Below are 16,331 nucleotides of genomic sequence, written 5' to 3' on the forward strand. Positions count from 1 at the left end.
TTTTTTTAATCTTCCCGTATCGTTATAAGGGGATGAATCTAACAACCCCTATTCAATTTTTTATTAGAACTTTTTAATCAATCGGAATGTGATCATCTAAAAATATACGTTAGAAAGCTTGATTCCTTTAGAAACTTTTTTATTTCGTTAATTTTTTTCGTAAAATCAATAGTTTGATCAAGAAAAAAATAAAAACCTAATTTTCATCTTCTCCTTTGAAGAAGTGTAACTTCTCAGGGAAGGATATAAGAGTGTATGTTTATATGAAAAATCCCCTTTAATTTTCGACAAAGAATCATCTCCTAAAATTTTTTGCACTTATTTAGAAACATCTTGTAGGTATATTATATAATATATATTAATGATAATAAATTTGATTTCAGGAACAATTACATGTCAATATATAGACCAACTCTAAAAAGAACGAATAATTGAACATAATTTTATGCAATTTTATCTACATCTGAAGACGAAGAAAATTTTTTTACATTATTTTTATTATTTTATCGCAATCTTTGAATGATGAAAAACTGATTTCTTTCTTTTGCCATCAGCTAGAGGGGCTAAAGCGAACAATTTTCTGTCTGCGCCAGCAAAGATCGAAAGATTCTTTTCCGTTGCAATTTTCCTCGTAGTAGAAGGTTTATGCGATGTCCAATAAGGGATAGAAACGTCTCTCTCGGAGAGACACAATCCGATTACTCGCGTAAATACGTATTTGAAATCGAGTAAATAAACGGGGGTCCGTACATTTTTCACTGTTTTTCTCTCTCTCCATTTCGTTAAATAAATAAATTACGGAAAGGAAGACGAAAAGAGACACGCAGAGAGGATGGAAGTGAGTTTTATGGGGACACAACGCGAGTGAATAACCGATCGATACAGTTTATCGCCTAAATACGCAGCTTCGATCAAGGCCATTCAAGCTCGGGGTGCTTTTTGTAGGTCTTCTTCGTGTTCGCCGACGAAGCAAAGATGCCTTAACAGTGCCTCCTCAACCTTTTGGATCTGCTCTTAGAATGTTGATAGCCACCGCAGAATTAAACCAAGACGCACCGTGGGAGCTTCTAAAAGTCCTTTCTGTTTTCATTTACTTGCAGTGTTGTGCTTAGATGATTTTAAAAATTAGCTAGATAAAGATGAGATAGAAATATGTAAATTTATCTTAGATAAGATAAAGATGATTTTGTTTTAAATATAATATTTAGATAAGAGATAAAATTATACTGCGATTCATCTAGATAACTTCCAGATAATATTATTTTTTGACCGCTTATGTAAACAAAATAATGTAAATTTTAAAAGGGATATCAAAATATATTCATATTTTTATTTGTAAGTTTTTATTGCTTACTGCTTAAGTTCTACTATTTAAGTATTTTCATGTGCTATGAAATTCTAAATCAAATTATCTAAATAACATTATTCTAGATAATTTAATAAAGATAACACTTTTTTTCATCTAAAATGCAGATATAGATAATACGTATTTTTATTATCTATATAAAGATAAGATAATGCAACAATTTTATCTAGATGATCGTCTATATATAATTTTATTTAGATAACAGCAAACACTGTTTACTTGTAGTGTTCATAAAAAATTCTTGAAAAATGTGCAACGCAACTTTTGTCTGCTATCTCTCGTCTCTTTCTCTCGTACAAGAATAAGGAATAATTTTTTTTAACACATTTTATGTATTTTTTAATATATTTTACTTTTATATATTATATAAAAGTAAAATATATTAAAAAATGTGTATATTTATGTAATTTACAGAATGTCTAAAACCAATCCGCAGTGTTTTAGAAATAATAAGCCGAGTTTATTTCTCTTCTCTTCGAAGGACGGAGGAAGAGAGCCGATTGAAACCACCCACATCCCCTGTTTTTTGAAAGAACGCGGACGATTGCAGGATACAATTTCCTCGCAGGAAATTACGTCTACAAGTTAGAGAAGCGCTTCGCGCTATTTTCCAACGCGCTTTTAAAGCACACGCGAGAGATCGATATTCATTGTCGTCACCGCGTTGCTGATATCGACGGTGTTAAACCTTCGAGAGAAGAAGAAATATGCCAGGGTTGAAAAAAAGTTGGTTTTATAAAAATGAATCGTTATCGTTACTCGAAAGTGTAACAGAGTCTTTACAATTTTTGTTATTTTTTTTTTCAATCCTGTTACAAGATCAAGTTGTATATAACATACATATATAATTAACACATACATTTTACTAGGGTTTTTGAGAATAAAAAATAATAAAATAAAAAATAAGTTTCTGAAAAAAAAATGTGGAGCAAATTATTTTCTGAGCAACCCTAGTGTATACACATACAAAATTTACATTAAAAAATATTTTTTATAATGAAATTTTATTATTATTAATTTTCTTAATATGATTTATTTTTATTACTTAATTTATTATTTACTATTATTTTTATTATTATTAAAATATTAACAAAAGCGAATAATTTTGACATTGATATCGCTATTGATATAAATATATAATAAAATTTGATAATAATTTTGATAAGAATCTTAATATCTTAATCAGAAAAAACTTTTTTTAAAAATATTGGAAAGAAAATTGTTTTCTTAAGAGCTTCAAAGTTTGAAAGTGCGTAAATAAAAAAACAGATTTTTAAGTTATTTCTTTTAATAGATTCATAAATATGGCCAAAAGCAACTTTATATGGTTTTAAAATTTCTTAATGTGATTATGAGTAAAATTTATTTTTAATATGCAATTATTAATAAAAATTATAATAATTGATTATAATTATATGAATTTTAAAAAATTTTTACATTGCTATTTTTAATAAATTTACGTTATTACTTACTACGCTACTTATTTCTAATTAATTAAAAATTATATGATTGAGTTGAAAATAAGATTTTATCAAGATTGTTAGTTAATTTTTAGAAGTTTAAAAGTATTTAATGTTCTTTATATGTGTATATATGCTTGCATGGAAATTATCTTATAAAGCAAAAATATATATCGACAGAAATTTCGATAAAGATTCATGCGAAATAAAATATCGACGAAAATAGAAGAAGAGTTTTGTGAAAAAAACCTCAGCAAGCATACATCACTATGTTGAATGACGTCATTAGACATCAAAATGAGGTCATTTTAACGTTTAATGGTCAGTTTGTTAATTCGGACGTCAATGAGATAGATAGAGATTTACCGAGATCGTGCATGTATATATACATAGCTACCTGCCGTGTCGATTCGATACAATAGAGTCGCAATTAATAGTTTTCGTTCGTACCTTACTTGTTCTAATTAAGGCATCCCGGGTGTCTCGTTACCCGTCAATCGCTATTGCAGGGCCGGCTCGAGAGGATGGACGGTTTTTTCAAGAAAGTCTATTTTTATCGCGATAAAAGTAAATTATTGGACCGTATTTATTTGTCAATTTGTTAAAAAAGATAATAATTGCGTACATTTTCGATTTACATTTATATATTATATTTATACACTATATACTACATATTATATACTATATTATATTATATATTATATTTTATACTATATACTGTATACTATATACTATAATATATACTATAGTCAGTGTGGTGCTTAGATGATTTTAAAATTAGCTAGATAAAGATGAGATAAAAATATGTAAATTTATCTTAGATAAGATGAAGATGATTTTGTTTTAAATATATCTAGATAAAAGATAAAATTATATGGCGATTCATCTACATAACTTCCAGATAATCTTATTTTTTGACCGCTTATGTAAACAGTTATAAAAAAATGTAAATTTTAAAAGGAATATAAAAATATATATATTTTTATTTGTAAGTTTTTATCGCTTACTGCTTAAGTTCTACTACTTAAGTATTTTTATATGCTATGAAACTCTAAATCAAATTATCTGAACATTATTCTAGATAATTTAATAAAGATAACATTTTTTTTATCTAAGATGCAGATATAGATAATACTTATTTGTATTATCTATATAAAGATAAGATGATGCAAAAATTTCATCTAGATGATCATCTATATAATTTTATTTAGATAACAGTAAACACTGACTATAGTACATACTATATTATAATACTATATTTATTTAGATACCTATTGAAGAGATTATATTTTTAAGTCATTAAATTTCTATTTTTAAAAATATACAGAAGATTGTTGAGATCTTATGCGGAAAATAAAACTGGAAACTGAAGCTTTTTGACGTATTTTTATTAATCGGAATAATTTTATTACAATAAAAAAATAATTAAGTTTTACTAATCCTTTCTATATATTTTAGAAAGTGATGGAGCCTGCATATGCTTTTATCACATTTCTTTACATATAACTTTAATGATGCTTAAGTTACTAGATACAAGTATTTAAGCTCTGCTTAAGATATACCTCTTTATAATGTTCTCTAAATTCTTTCTTCGCAATGGAAGTACTTTCAACTTTTATCCAGGTGATCTTTACTCGAAGATTGATCGCTAATAAACGTTGCTTGTTCATCAAAATAATGACTTGTTTGTTCGAATTTGCTGACTACTGAAAGAAAAAAGAAACACAAGAGACCCGGAGTTTTATTCGGTTAGCGATCAACTTAGATTTAGATAAGACACAATTAGATAAGACTTGGAATTTAAAAAAACGAACTAGTATTTATATATTTATTTATTTTTGTTTATTATTAACTTGAGAGAGACGTTGACGATTTAATGAGGATTTTTTCATTTTAAAATCATCTCAAGTTGTATCATGTAGAAAAATATATAATTTTCTTCTATTCCATTCATATATATTACGTCTTTTTTTAAGTGAGATAAAAATTAGGTTGTCAATCTCTCTCAGACATAATTAATCAGTTATAATCATTAGTGACTTTGCAGGTTTCATCTTATCTTCAATCCTCTTTTAAAAGAAGCCGACTTGCTAATTAATTTAAAATAGAACTATGATAAAAAAAAACTGGTTTTTTAGCTTGATATTTGCAACAACGCAATCTCAAAGTTGATTCTTAAACGGAGGACCCTATATCGTGGCGCTGAAGAAGCTATCGTCGACCCTGCGTGTTTTCTTGCCATTGGCCCATATTCGTCCAAATATCGCGCTTGTACCCGAAGCAGTTAGGGTCGCAGTCGCTAAAAGTGACACGAGGCCATTGTGTCACCGTGAAAGGACATCAACGTACCGTCGACGAGGAGATCCCGAAGAGCGTTCCGTGGTCTTCAAGGTCGTCTTCAAGGTCGTCAGCCTTCGCGTTTCTCTTCGCCGTGATATACTTGTGACGAGGGTGAGAAATCCAACTCGTTTATATTTCAAGTAATATAGAATTAAAAAAAATAGTAATAGTTTATATTCTAAAAATTTCGAAACAAAAATATGGAAAAATAATATAGTTGATAAAGTTTTGCGATAAGCGACAAGATACTGCGCGTTATAAATATTTTTTTTATAAATCTTAAATTTAAAGTGGAAGTGTATATATACCCTTAACTTGATGTGTAATAAAAATCTATTTAGATTATTTATAACAATAAAAATGTTTCTTGTGTTGCGATAATAGTAAATTGTTTTATCGAATAAGTTGTTAAACACAGATATTAAATCAGATTTTTTAAAAAAAGTCCGAGATTTTCTATAATAATGTTCTCTATATATAGAGTGATAAGGGGGGTACAATATAATATATATGATATATAATATATAATATACATATGTAATATATATTATATATATTAACTATAATATATATTATATAATAATATAAAATATAACCAAAAATAAAGTCCAAAAATAAAATAGATGTATATATTCAAATAAAGTATAATAGACTGCTAAGACGCTAAGAGGATGGTATTAAAGAAACCAAATATTTTACGATTATATATACGTATATATAGGGTATATAGGTCTATAAAGTCTGCCCCCTTATATATTTCGAAAGCGGCTCAAAATTATGAAAAACCGTGAAATATATGTTCGATCATTTCATTCAAGTCTATAAAAAATATATAAATATAAAATTATAAGTTAAAAATTAAAAGTTAAAAATTAAAATAAAAAATTATTATATTATTATATTATTATAAATAAAAATAAAATAATATAAAAAATTATTATAAATAAGAAATATATAAATATAAAAATATATACATATATATAAAAAATATATGTAAGGGGTGGAGAGATAGACTTTATATAGACACTCTATATTTACTATCTAACAATATTTACCAAAAATATCTAATAGGATCAATTAATGAAAAGAAACGACAACGACTTATCGATATGATAATGAAATGCTAATCAGAGAGGAGCAATCTTTGTCGTGATAACGATCGCATTACGAAGGATTAATTTTTGCGATGCCAACGATCGGATAATCCCCCCTCTTTTACTTCCCACCTCCCCTCTCTATCTCTTTCTCTCATTTTAGTGACTCTACCATTGATTGTGCTTTGTGTTTTCCCGACGATTAATTACGTCACTGCGCAATTAGAAGTAGATAACACGATTTAATCAATCGTTCCCGAATGACGGGGAATTGTCACTTAAATTTAAACAACGCGTCATCGAACAATCGTAATCACAGCATATGCATCTACATCGATATCGCCTATTTTTAGCCCTCCTCCTACTCACGATCGCAATCGAATATACGATACGTGTCTATCGTCGATGTGTTTGTCAACATCAGATGTCACGCGGATTGATCGATTGATTGGAGTAAAATTCCTGTCTTATCCTTAAGCATTAAGAACAGACTACAGAATGATTCGAATAAATTTTCAATATGGACAAAAATTTTTACGTGACACCATTTTTTTCTTTACATATTCTTTTACAATTTCACTCTCTTATGATCCCATAATTAGTCCTATAAAGTACATTACATAAATGAGAATGAAAATTTCAATGTTTTCTATTAAGTTCTAAAAACATAAGATATATTACCTAAGAAAAAAATTTACATATAATTATAATATATATATATATATATATATGTTTTCTTTCTCTTGTAATAAATAGATAATTTTTCCATAATTTTTTAAAATTTGAAGAAATGGGAAAAAATATACAATAAACATATATTATATATTATATATAAACAATTATAAATTATATAATATATTGTATTATATATAATATATATATATTATACTATATATTATATATTATATATATGTATGTTCTATATATTATATATTATACATTTATATTTTTAATTATATAAATTATATACATTTAATTATATACATTTTTTCGAATATTTTTAAGAACGAAAAAATAGAGAAACTAGAAAAATGGTTTCAATATTTTTTCGACGAAGATACACAAAATTTAAAAAATCGACTCTACTTGAGTGTTATAGAAAATTACTACTACGTAGTAATCGGGGAAAATCACTCGATTTGATGCGATAAAGAGATGACTAATGTTCTTTGATTCGGAATAGAAACTTTACCCTTTCTCTACTCCCTCTGGATCTTTCCACGTATAAAGTTGCCTTTTCACGGATCGAATAAAATCTTTCGCGTCCAAATTTGCGTGTCTCGTGAATAAGTGATACAGATATTGCACTTTGAATCGACTCGCGTTATTACGTGGAAGAAACAGCAATTATTTTGCATTTATTGCGTGATGAGGTGCCGACGATGAACCATTGTTTTCGCGTATCGCGTTTTATCACGGAAAATTCCGAGAATTTGGGATCGATCACGATATAGTAGGTATAGGCGAGGATAAATATGTGTAAGTGGAACACTTCGTCTGAATATATATATACTTTCCTATCATGGCCACCGATCGTCACAGATAAATCTGCTGTTTGCCAAGAGGGGAAGAAGAAGCTGTCGCGCGCGACAAACAAATAATAACGCATAAGAAATGAGGGAGCGAAGATCTCTCTCACATGTCGCGGTTTTAAGCCGGGTGATATATTTTTTTCTCGAGCAAGAAACGTCGCGAAACGAGTTATTTTTTCTCTTCCTTTTTACGAGTATCGTAAGTCATCGTGTCACGTTTGAAGAGCGTGATGACGCTCTTCTGTAGAATTTTGTGCAGGTGACTTCGCTGCTGATGTGATCTCGCGAAATCCCTTATGATGATGATTTTATAGAATTTCTCGAGAGTTTTCTCATCCATAATTTTACGAAATTATTGATGAGATTTAGAAAGTAATTGTGATTATTCTCGATTTACCAATAATTTATCGTTAAATCACCTCTGTAATTTTGAAATATATATATATATATATATATATATATATATATATATATGTATTCTCTTCGGTATGTGTTATCTTCCACATTCTATTATTTGACATCTTTTAGATTTACTTCGAGATATATGGATCCATTAATACAAAAATTATTAATATAATTAATATAATATAATAAATATAATAAATATAATAAATAATTAAATATAATAAATAAGTAAATATAAATATATATTAATTATATATATTATTATAACTATATATATATATATATATATATATATATATTATATACGCATATTTGATATATTATATTATATACAATGATTAATAATGAATATATCAATGACTAATATATGCAATTATTTAAAAAAATGGTACAGAAGATTGATATCATGTTGATGCTGCGGAAGGCATGATATTTCGTTATATCTTATCACGATTAAAGCTCGAATAAATTGATGACGTAATGACAAGATGTCACATGTACGACACAATTTCGCAAGAAATTACGACGAATGGTGACAATCAAATAATCTGACTTCCGTGTACTCGGATCGTAAATTACGCGTGTGTACGAGTTTGCATCATAAATATAACAATCATTTCGTATTAGACGTTTAGTTACGTATGTTTATTACGTAACAGTCGGGCCAAGAATCGACAAAAATAGTGTAATCGACGGAGAAAAAAAAGAAGCGGAATAAAAAAAAAATATTAATTGAAGAAGAGAAAAAATAAAAATGCATTTTATTAATTGTTAGAAGAAAAAGAAAAAAAAAACATAAAAATAAGGCCGACACAAATGAGTCCCCTCAGGCGATGGAATATTTATTCAAAAATACAAATTCGATTCTAATTGATGTCACGAGAGAAAAAAAAAAAGATTAACACAAACCAGCCTCTTAGGCGATGAGATATTTAATAAAAAATACGATTAATGTAATTAAAAATATTTTTTTCGATTTCTATACGATATTATAATCTCCTCTTCTTATATACAAATTACTCATGAGTGTTTTTCGAAGATATATATTATTGACAAATTTAAATTAAAAAAAAAATAAATTAGGATAAATTTACATTTAATTGTTTTAAACTAATTTATATCAAAGTTGTCGAAATTTTTCTTATCGCACCTTCTCTCTTTCTTTTTTTTCTTTTTTTTTATTATTATCGAAGAATCTTCTTTTATAGCGTTGAATCGCAATTTTTTGTCATGATTTATCACGATTTTGGAAAAGCCGAAAGCGAAGCCCGAAGCCCCTCTTCTCACGAAGGCGGATGATATCTTATCTGGTGCCAGTCTCTTAGGCTGGCTCCGGAAGTCAAGGTGCGAACCGCCGATCCATGGTCCATGATCATTCGCTTGATAGCGATCACGCGAGTAAGGGCTGCTCGTGGATCACATTCACATCTCCTCTTCCTTCTCCTTTCGCAGAAATCGAAGATTCCAGAAGTCGAAGAGCTCGAAGAGCAAGTTGTCTCTCATCAGCGCGGACTCCTTTGCTCATCAGGGGGAGAGGGTGGGATTCACGGCAGCGAATAAGCCGGCGGGATACCACCTTTTTTTGGTTCACCAATGAACGCGGGGCCTCGTCAGGAACAATACCGCGGCAACACCACCAGGAAGCGACGGCACTGCGACGGAACATCCCCGAAGGAGAACCTCCGGCCTGCGAGCACTTCCAGGACGTCCAGCGACTTGAGCGGCGATCATGGGTGAGTTTCTAAGAGATATTTTGGGAGAGTTCATTTTGGGATAACTTTGGGTTATTCGGAGAATGAAGAAAGAGAAAAGATGATTGATTTATTACACTGGTCAACAAAAAAAAAAAACTTGTTTAGTTGCCAAGAATGTGTAAACGAATTTAGGGGATGCTGAATCCAAAAATGACAGTTTTCCCGAATTGGCTCTAGTTTTTGAGATAATGGATACTCAAATTACGATTTTATTTAGAAAGAGAAAAGATGATTGATTTATTACACTGGTCAACAAAAAAAAAAAAACTTGTTTAGTTGCCAAGAATGTGTAAACGAATTTAGGGGATGCTGAATCCAAAAATGACAGTTTTCCCGAATTGGCTCTAGTTTTTGAGATAATGGATACTCAAATTACGATTTTATCCCAATATAATTTTTGTGGCTGCTGACATATGCAAGCAAGGTTTGGTCTGTTTTTTTATTCTTTAACATTGTTTTTATCCTCAACGTGATCCTGATGATCCACATAAAAGAAAATCGTACAAATAGTATTTTTTATGCATTAATTGTGATTATCTGAATAAACTTACTTTGTTATAACGTTATTTTATTGAATACAACGTCTATTAGGTATTTCATATATGTATACTTTTGTATATGATTTGAGACAGTTTCCATATAATTTGGGAATAGGCTACGCCTGACCATTAGATTTTTTGCATTTTTTAAATGTTTTTTAAAGGCACTTATTATCTAAAAAGATTAGAGCTAATCTAAGAAAACTAATGCTATATTCGGAATCATAGTGACACAAAGTTACTCAAAAATCGATCTAATATAATTGGCAATAAAATCAGTGTTGATCAGTGTTATTATGTGACAATCATGCATTCTCGTCCTAATCTCATGCTAGACCATCGCTTGACAAATAAAACTTTTTCTTAAAATATATTGCATATTAATTTATTTCATTAATTTTATTATTATTTCATGTATTTGTTTTATTATTTTATTTACATTTATCAATTATTTTTGACGTACGTCTCTTACTTTTCTATATTATTATAGGACTCGACTTCCTGGCAGACGGAGGTGCCGACTTCGAGCATGCAATCACCGTAACAGGCAAGAATTTTGAAGAAAGAAATTTTTCTATTCATAATAGTATAGTTATACATTTCGTATACGATAAAAAATTTCCAAGTAAAGGAGAACAATGTAAAAGTACTAGAAAGTCCCGAAATTGAGCGCGACGCATTAAGCCTCCGTCTTATTAAATCCAATTTGGTGTTCAGGTTTCGGAAGATTTCACTACTGGCTGCTGACCATCTGTGGCCTGATCTATATGGATACGGCGATCGGTGTGACAATACTCTCGTTCGTACTTCCGGCGGCGCAATGCGACCTGGAAATGGACTCCACCGCAAAGGGTTGGCTGACCGCCTCTCCGATGTTAGGTCAGTGTTCATGAAAATCGCTCTCTTAAACTGGTGAATCGGTGAAAGTGTCACTGATTAAAGCAAAACGAGATTAAATATAAATTGAAGATCAGTATTTTGCTAAAAACACTCATACTTTGCTCTTCCCTTTTTTATATTTCGCTGATTGATGATACAGTATAAGATTTAATTACTTTAAAAAATCATTTACTATCACTAACTATGATTCTTCACATTGAGATTTTGCTGTTACAGTGCTATAACTGAAATCACTTTTCAGTGCTAATACACTGATTCCACTTCTTGAATTCCACCTGAATCTTGAAAGAGAATTTATTAGCAAGAATTGATTTATAAACTGATACTATAATATATAGGTATGGTGATCGGTTCATATATATGGGGATGCCTGGCTGACACGAAGGGTAGGAAGATCGTGCTGATTGCTACGTTACTGATGGACGGCATTGTGGGCATCATGTCCTCGTTCGTTCAGTACTTTTGGGTATTCCTGATCTTCCGGTTCTTCAACGGTTTCGCGTTAGTATCCATAGGGCTACTCTCATGATCTTGAGTCGATTTTCTTTTCAAAAATATGCGTTTCAATCTTTAAGATGATTTGTTGAAGAATATTGGTTTAAAAAAATATTGCTTTGAATAGGAGCTTTTATTATTCCGAAATTTATCACAAAATTTGTATATGCATTATTAGAAAATCAGAATTGAGATCCTGCGTGTCCCAACATATAAGAGAGACATCTTGAGAGATGTAATATAATAATATTAACATAAAGTTTTGATCATCATGTAGTGTAACCGGCGCCATGGGCATCTGCTTTCCGTATCTCGGCGAATTTCAACCCACAAAGTACCGCGAACGCGTTCTCTGCTGGATGGAGATGTTCTGGACGGTCGGCGTGATAGTCTTACCGCGTAAGTAGCTTACCTTTTTGTTCATTCTCACCTGTTCATTCTCTCCCCTAAGCTTTTTCCCAAGACATAGTCGAATTTGTTTTCCAGTGATCGCCTGGCTAATCATCCCCATGGACTTCATGTACAAGAGCGAGACGTTCTACTTCAAGTCCTGGAATCTTTTCGTCGCGCTTTGCGCCCTACCTTCGCTCATGCTCGCCCTGTGGCTCTTTGCCTTTCCGGAGAGCCCAAAGTTCCTACTGGAATGCGGCGAGACCGACGCGGCTCTCGAGGTGTTCAAGTGGATCTATTCGCGAAACACTGGCGCTGATCCCGACACCTATCCGGTAACAATACCTTGATTCTTAACCTTATGATAGAAATAATAAATATTTTCTCTATTTTAGGTAGAATAAATCTTTAGATAAAATCCTCAGATGTGATTCTAAACTCTCTTATGCCTCCCTAATTCAAGAAATAATCAAGATATTAGTGCGCGTCTAAATTTCTTGCTCTCAGGACCGTATCACAAGTAATTACAGCATAATAATATTAAATGTACTTTAATCAAATCTAATTTAATGTAAATAGGAGAGAGAGATACGTGGTTTCATAAAATATTTAACAAATCTTTATACTCTTTCTCTTTCTCGCTTCAGGTGAAGTGTCTACAAGAGAAGACGAAGCATCAAGATAAGAGCATCAGATCACTGAAACTGCATAAGCGGAAGGATCTGAAGGTCCTCTTCACGGAAATACGAGATCTGACGAGTGCACTTTGCAAGCCGCCATATTTGCGCAACACCTTGCTCGCCTGTGCCATTCAATTTGGACTCACCAGCAGTTATTACACATTAATGGTCTGGTTCCCGGAACTGTTCACCAGGTAATCTTTCCGCCAAATTAATTTAATGTGTAGTTAAATATTTTAAATATGAAAATCCAAAAATATATAAAATGCCATCTTGATCCATCTCGAAAATCCCTTCTTTATTCATTTAATATTTTAGTGCGTGTCTGTCTTATGTTGCACCTTGTTGACAGATTCGAGCAATTCGAGCACGTAAATCCCGGTGAGACCACGTCGGTGTGCATAGTATCAGCTCTGTCGGACAACGCGACCTTCTTTGATCCTTACGGATGCGACACGATAATCGCGCCTTCCGTTTATCTGCACACCGTGTATATCGGCCTGGCCTGCATCCCCGGCTCCATCATTCTGCCTGTCTTCGTGCACAAACTGGGAGCCAAGTTCTTCCTGAGTGAGTGACAAACTATACTATACTATAGTATAACTATAAAAATTATACAACTATCTTTAGAATGAATATTAGATTACAAATTGAATAGAATCTGATTAGATTCTTAAAAATGTGGAATTCCCAATTTCTAAACGAAACGTTCGTTTTAGTTATGTCATTGGTGGTTTCCGGCGCGGTGACGGTGGGTTTTTATTACGTGGTGAACTCGATGCAAAACTTGGTGCTTTCATGTGTGTTCGAGGCCCTCACGTCTCTCGGGATCTCTCTAGTTTATTGCGTGATTGTCGACATGTTTCCGACGAATCTCAGGTGAGCGAATCAAAAAAGGTATCCGATAGTCCCCATTGTTAATTAGCCAACACTAGAACTCTCTGAGTGGTCAATTGTGCTGATTATCTTAGACATTAGACACCATCGATGTGTATGGATGTGCGTTAAATGGACCCTTTCGAGCGAATCGGGTTCTCATAATTTCTACACACAATTAACAAAAAAGTTTATCAAGTCTTGTGTACACAATTGCCGCTTTTTCGTAAAAGCTGCAAATTAATTGGCTACACATTTCTCAGTCCAAGTTCTTGGTCCAAGTTATAGAATCGTGTACATAAGACTTTAATTCGGTATTAACTTCGTTTCAGAGTGATGGCGGCTGCTTTGTCGCTGACGATGGGCCGATTGGGTGCTCTGGTCGGGAATCTGGTATTCGGCTATCTTATTGATTTAGCCTGCGCCATTCCCATCGTGCTGTTTGCCGCGTTTTTGTTCGGTAAGACTTCTTCCAATTCATAACATAAGTCCAAATTTTTAAATCTCTTCTATAAGAATTTTTAATCTCTATAAAAATTATCCAAGTTTTTTCCATGTCATATAATTTAAGTACTAAATGATACTAATATTATCCACTTAAATCCTAAACGTTCTACTTCTTGTTCATTCCTTGCGCGAAGAGATCAAGATGTTAATTCTAACAATAAGATGCTAAGCGATAATTCTGGAATAGATATAATTAAATTCAGATATAATTAAATCAATTTTTTTAGTCTGCGGTCTTTTGTCGTTCTTTTTGCCAAAAACTGGAAAGGAAACACTGGAATAACAGAGGAAGAATCTTTCGATCTAGTTCGCGCGTTACGTTCGAACGACTTTGAGGAATCTGTATCATCTTGTTATATATTTATTAATAAATTTATTTGTAAAAAAAAAGAAATTATATATATGTGTGTATTTTATTCCCGAGGATGATACGAATAAAACCTAAGCAAGCCTGACAAAGAAGTTTGCTTCAAGCAATTTATAAGATTGAAAAAATATATTGCGTATATATGAATATAACACAATGCGATTCTATAAATTTGTAATGTGAAAAGATCTCGATTTTTAACTTTTTGGCGCATAATGTATGCTGCTGATAATGTGTGTCACCGTAGAAATCCGCGATTAAAATTTATATAACGAAAAATATTAAATTAACTAATATAAATAATTTCTTCCAGACCAAAAGACAATTAAAAACTAGGATTAATGAACACAAATTAAATTTAAAACAAAACAAGACTAAACAAACAGTAGTCACACAACACACCATAGAAAAAAAACATCAAATGGACAATGTGAAAATATTAGACCACGAAAATAATTAATACAAAAGACTAATAGTAGAAACAATTTATATAAAACAACAAATAAATGGATTAAATGCAAACGAAGACAGCGAATATTTGGACACGTATTATTTTTCATTGCTCAACATGATGAGAAATAAATCGTAATTTCAAAATATCTACAACCATCTTTTGGTCTCACCTACAATGTGTATAAATACTTCTGCCTGTCCGAATACTATTCTATACCGACCTGACAACCGCTGCAATGTGTCTACCTAATCATTTCTATTAATATAAAAACGAAATTCAGCGAACCACTTGTGAACCATTCCATGCGACGGAGCAGAGTCCCCATAATACTTTTTTAGCTTTTCTTCAGTTTCTTTAATGGTTTTTCCACGCAAAAAGTAATGTTTTATTAGCACACGAAATTCACTTTTTTCCATTTTAGCAAAAAACACAAACTTATCCGCTTTAGAACGCTGTCAAAAAATTTCTATTTGACAGATCTACTTGAAACTTGGTGTGTATACTTAAATAAGATGGTAAATATCAGAAATAAAATTACATTGCGATTTGAGTGCCATATCATATAAAAGTCACTGACTTATCGAACTGCCCTCGTAAAATAAGGATGCGTCGCATAAGGTCAGCGGCAAAAAAGTATCAATTTCTAATATTTTAAGACGAGCTAAAAATTCATCGATTATACATTTTAATAGTACATTGATTACAGAATTATTTGGTACCTTGCAGACACCAGCGTACACATTTTTTAATATGATAAACAAAATAAGGATGCGTCGCATAGGGTCAGCGGCAATAAAGTATCAATTTCTAATATTTTAAAAAGAACCAAAAATTCATCGATTATACATTTTAATAATACATTGATTACAGAATCTTTTGGTACCAAGCAGACACCAGCGTACAAATTTTTTAATTTGATATTCATAAAATAAGGATGCGTTGCATAGAGTCAGCGGCAATAAAGTATGAATTTCTAATATTTTTAGACGAGCCAAAAATTCATCGATTATACATTTTAATAGTATATTGATTACAGAATCTTTTGGTACCACGTAGACACCAGCGTACAAATTTTTAATATGATATACATAAAATAAGGATGCGTCGCATAGGGTTAGTGGCAAAAAAGTATCAATTTCTAATATTTTAAAACGAGCCAAAAATTCATCGAT

General features: G+C 31.2%; 1 protein-coding gene across 1 annotated transcript; it reads left to right on the top strand.

Annotated features, from left to right (window-relative positions):
* The first annotated feature begins 9,789 nt into the window (after nt 1-9,789).
* LOC145945312 (synaptic vesicle glycoprotein 2C-like) lies at nt 9,790-14,732 on the top strand. The gene is made up of 11 exons (XM_083054232.1): nt 9,790-9,930; nt 10,981-11,037; nt 11,208-11,369; nt 11,729-11,891; nt 12,163-12,284; nt 12,372-12,610; nt 12,923-13,149; nt 13,308-13,525; nt 13,675-13,834; nt 14,164-14,291; nt 14,566-14,732. Exons 1-11 carry the CDS (start codon nt 9,927-9,929, stop codon nt 14,619-14,621), a joined length of 1,536 nt encoding a protein of 511 aa, XP_082910358.1. The 5' UTR covers nt 9,790-9,926; the 3' UTR covers nt 14,622-14,732.
* The last annotated feature ends 1,599 nt before the right edge of the window (nt 14,733-16,331 follow it).

Source organism: Prenolepis imparis, unplaced genomic scaffold (assembly GCF_030444845.1).
Source record: "Prenolepis imparis isolate NDT839.2.m4 unplaced genomic scaffold, iyPreImpa1.0 SCAF_14, whole genome shotgun sequence".
NCBI classification, from domain to species: domain Eukaryota; kingdom Metazoa; phylum Arthropoda; class Insecta; order Hymenoptera; family Formicidae; genus Prenolepis; species Prenolepis imparis.

What these genes read in the sequence shown, in the direction of transcription:
- LOC145945312 (XM_083054232.1), top strand. An exon ending in GCATGCAATCACCGTAACAG is followed by an intron (nt 11,038 to 11,207) that starts GCAAGAATTTTG and finishes TTTGGTGTTCAG; the next exon opens with GTTTCGGAAGATTTCACTAC. An exon ending in GGGAGCCAAGTTCTTCCTGA is followed by an intron (nt 13,526 to 13,674) that starts GTGAGTGACAAA and finishes CGTTCGTTTTAG; the next exon opens with TTATGTCATTGGTGGTTTCC.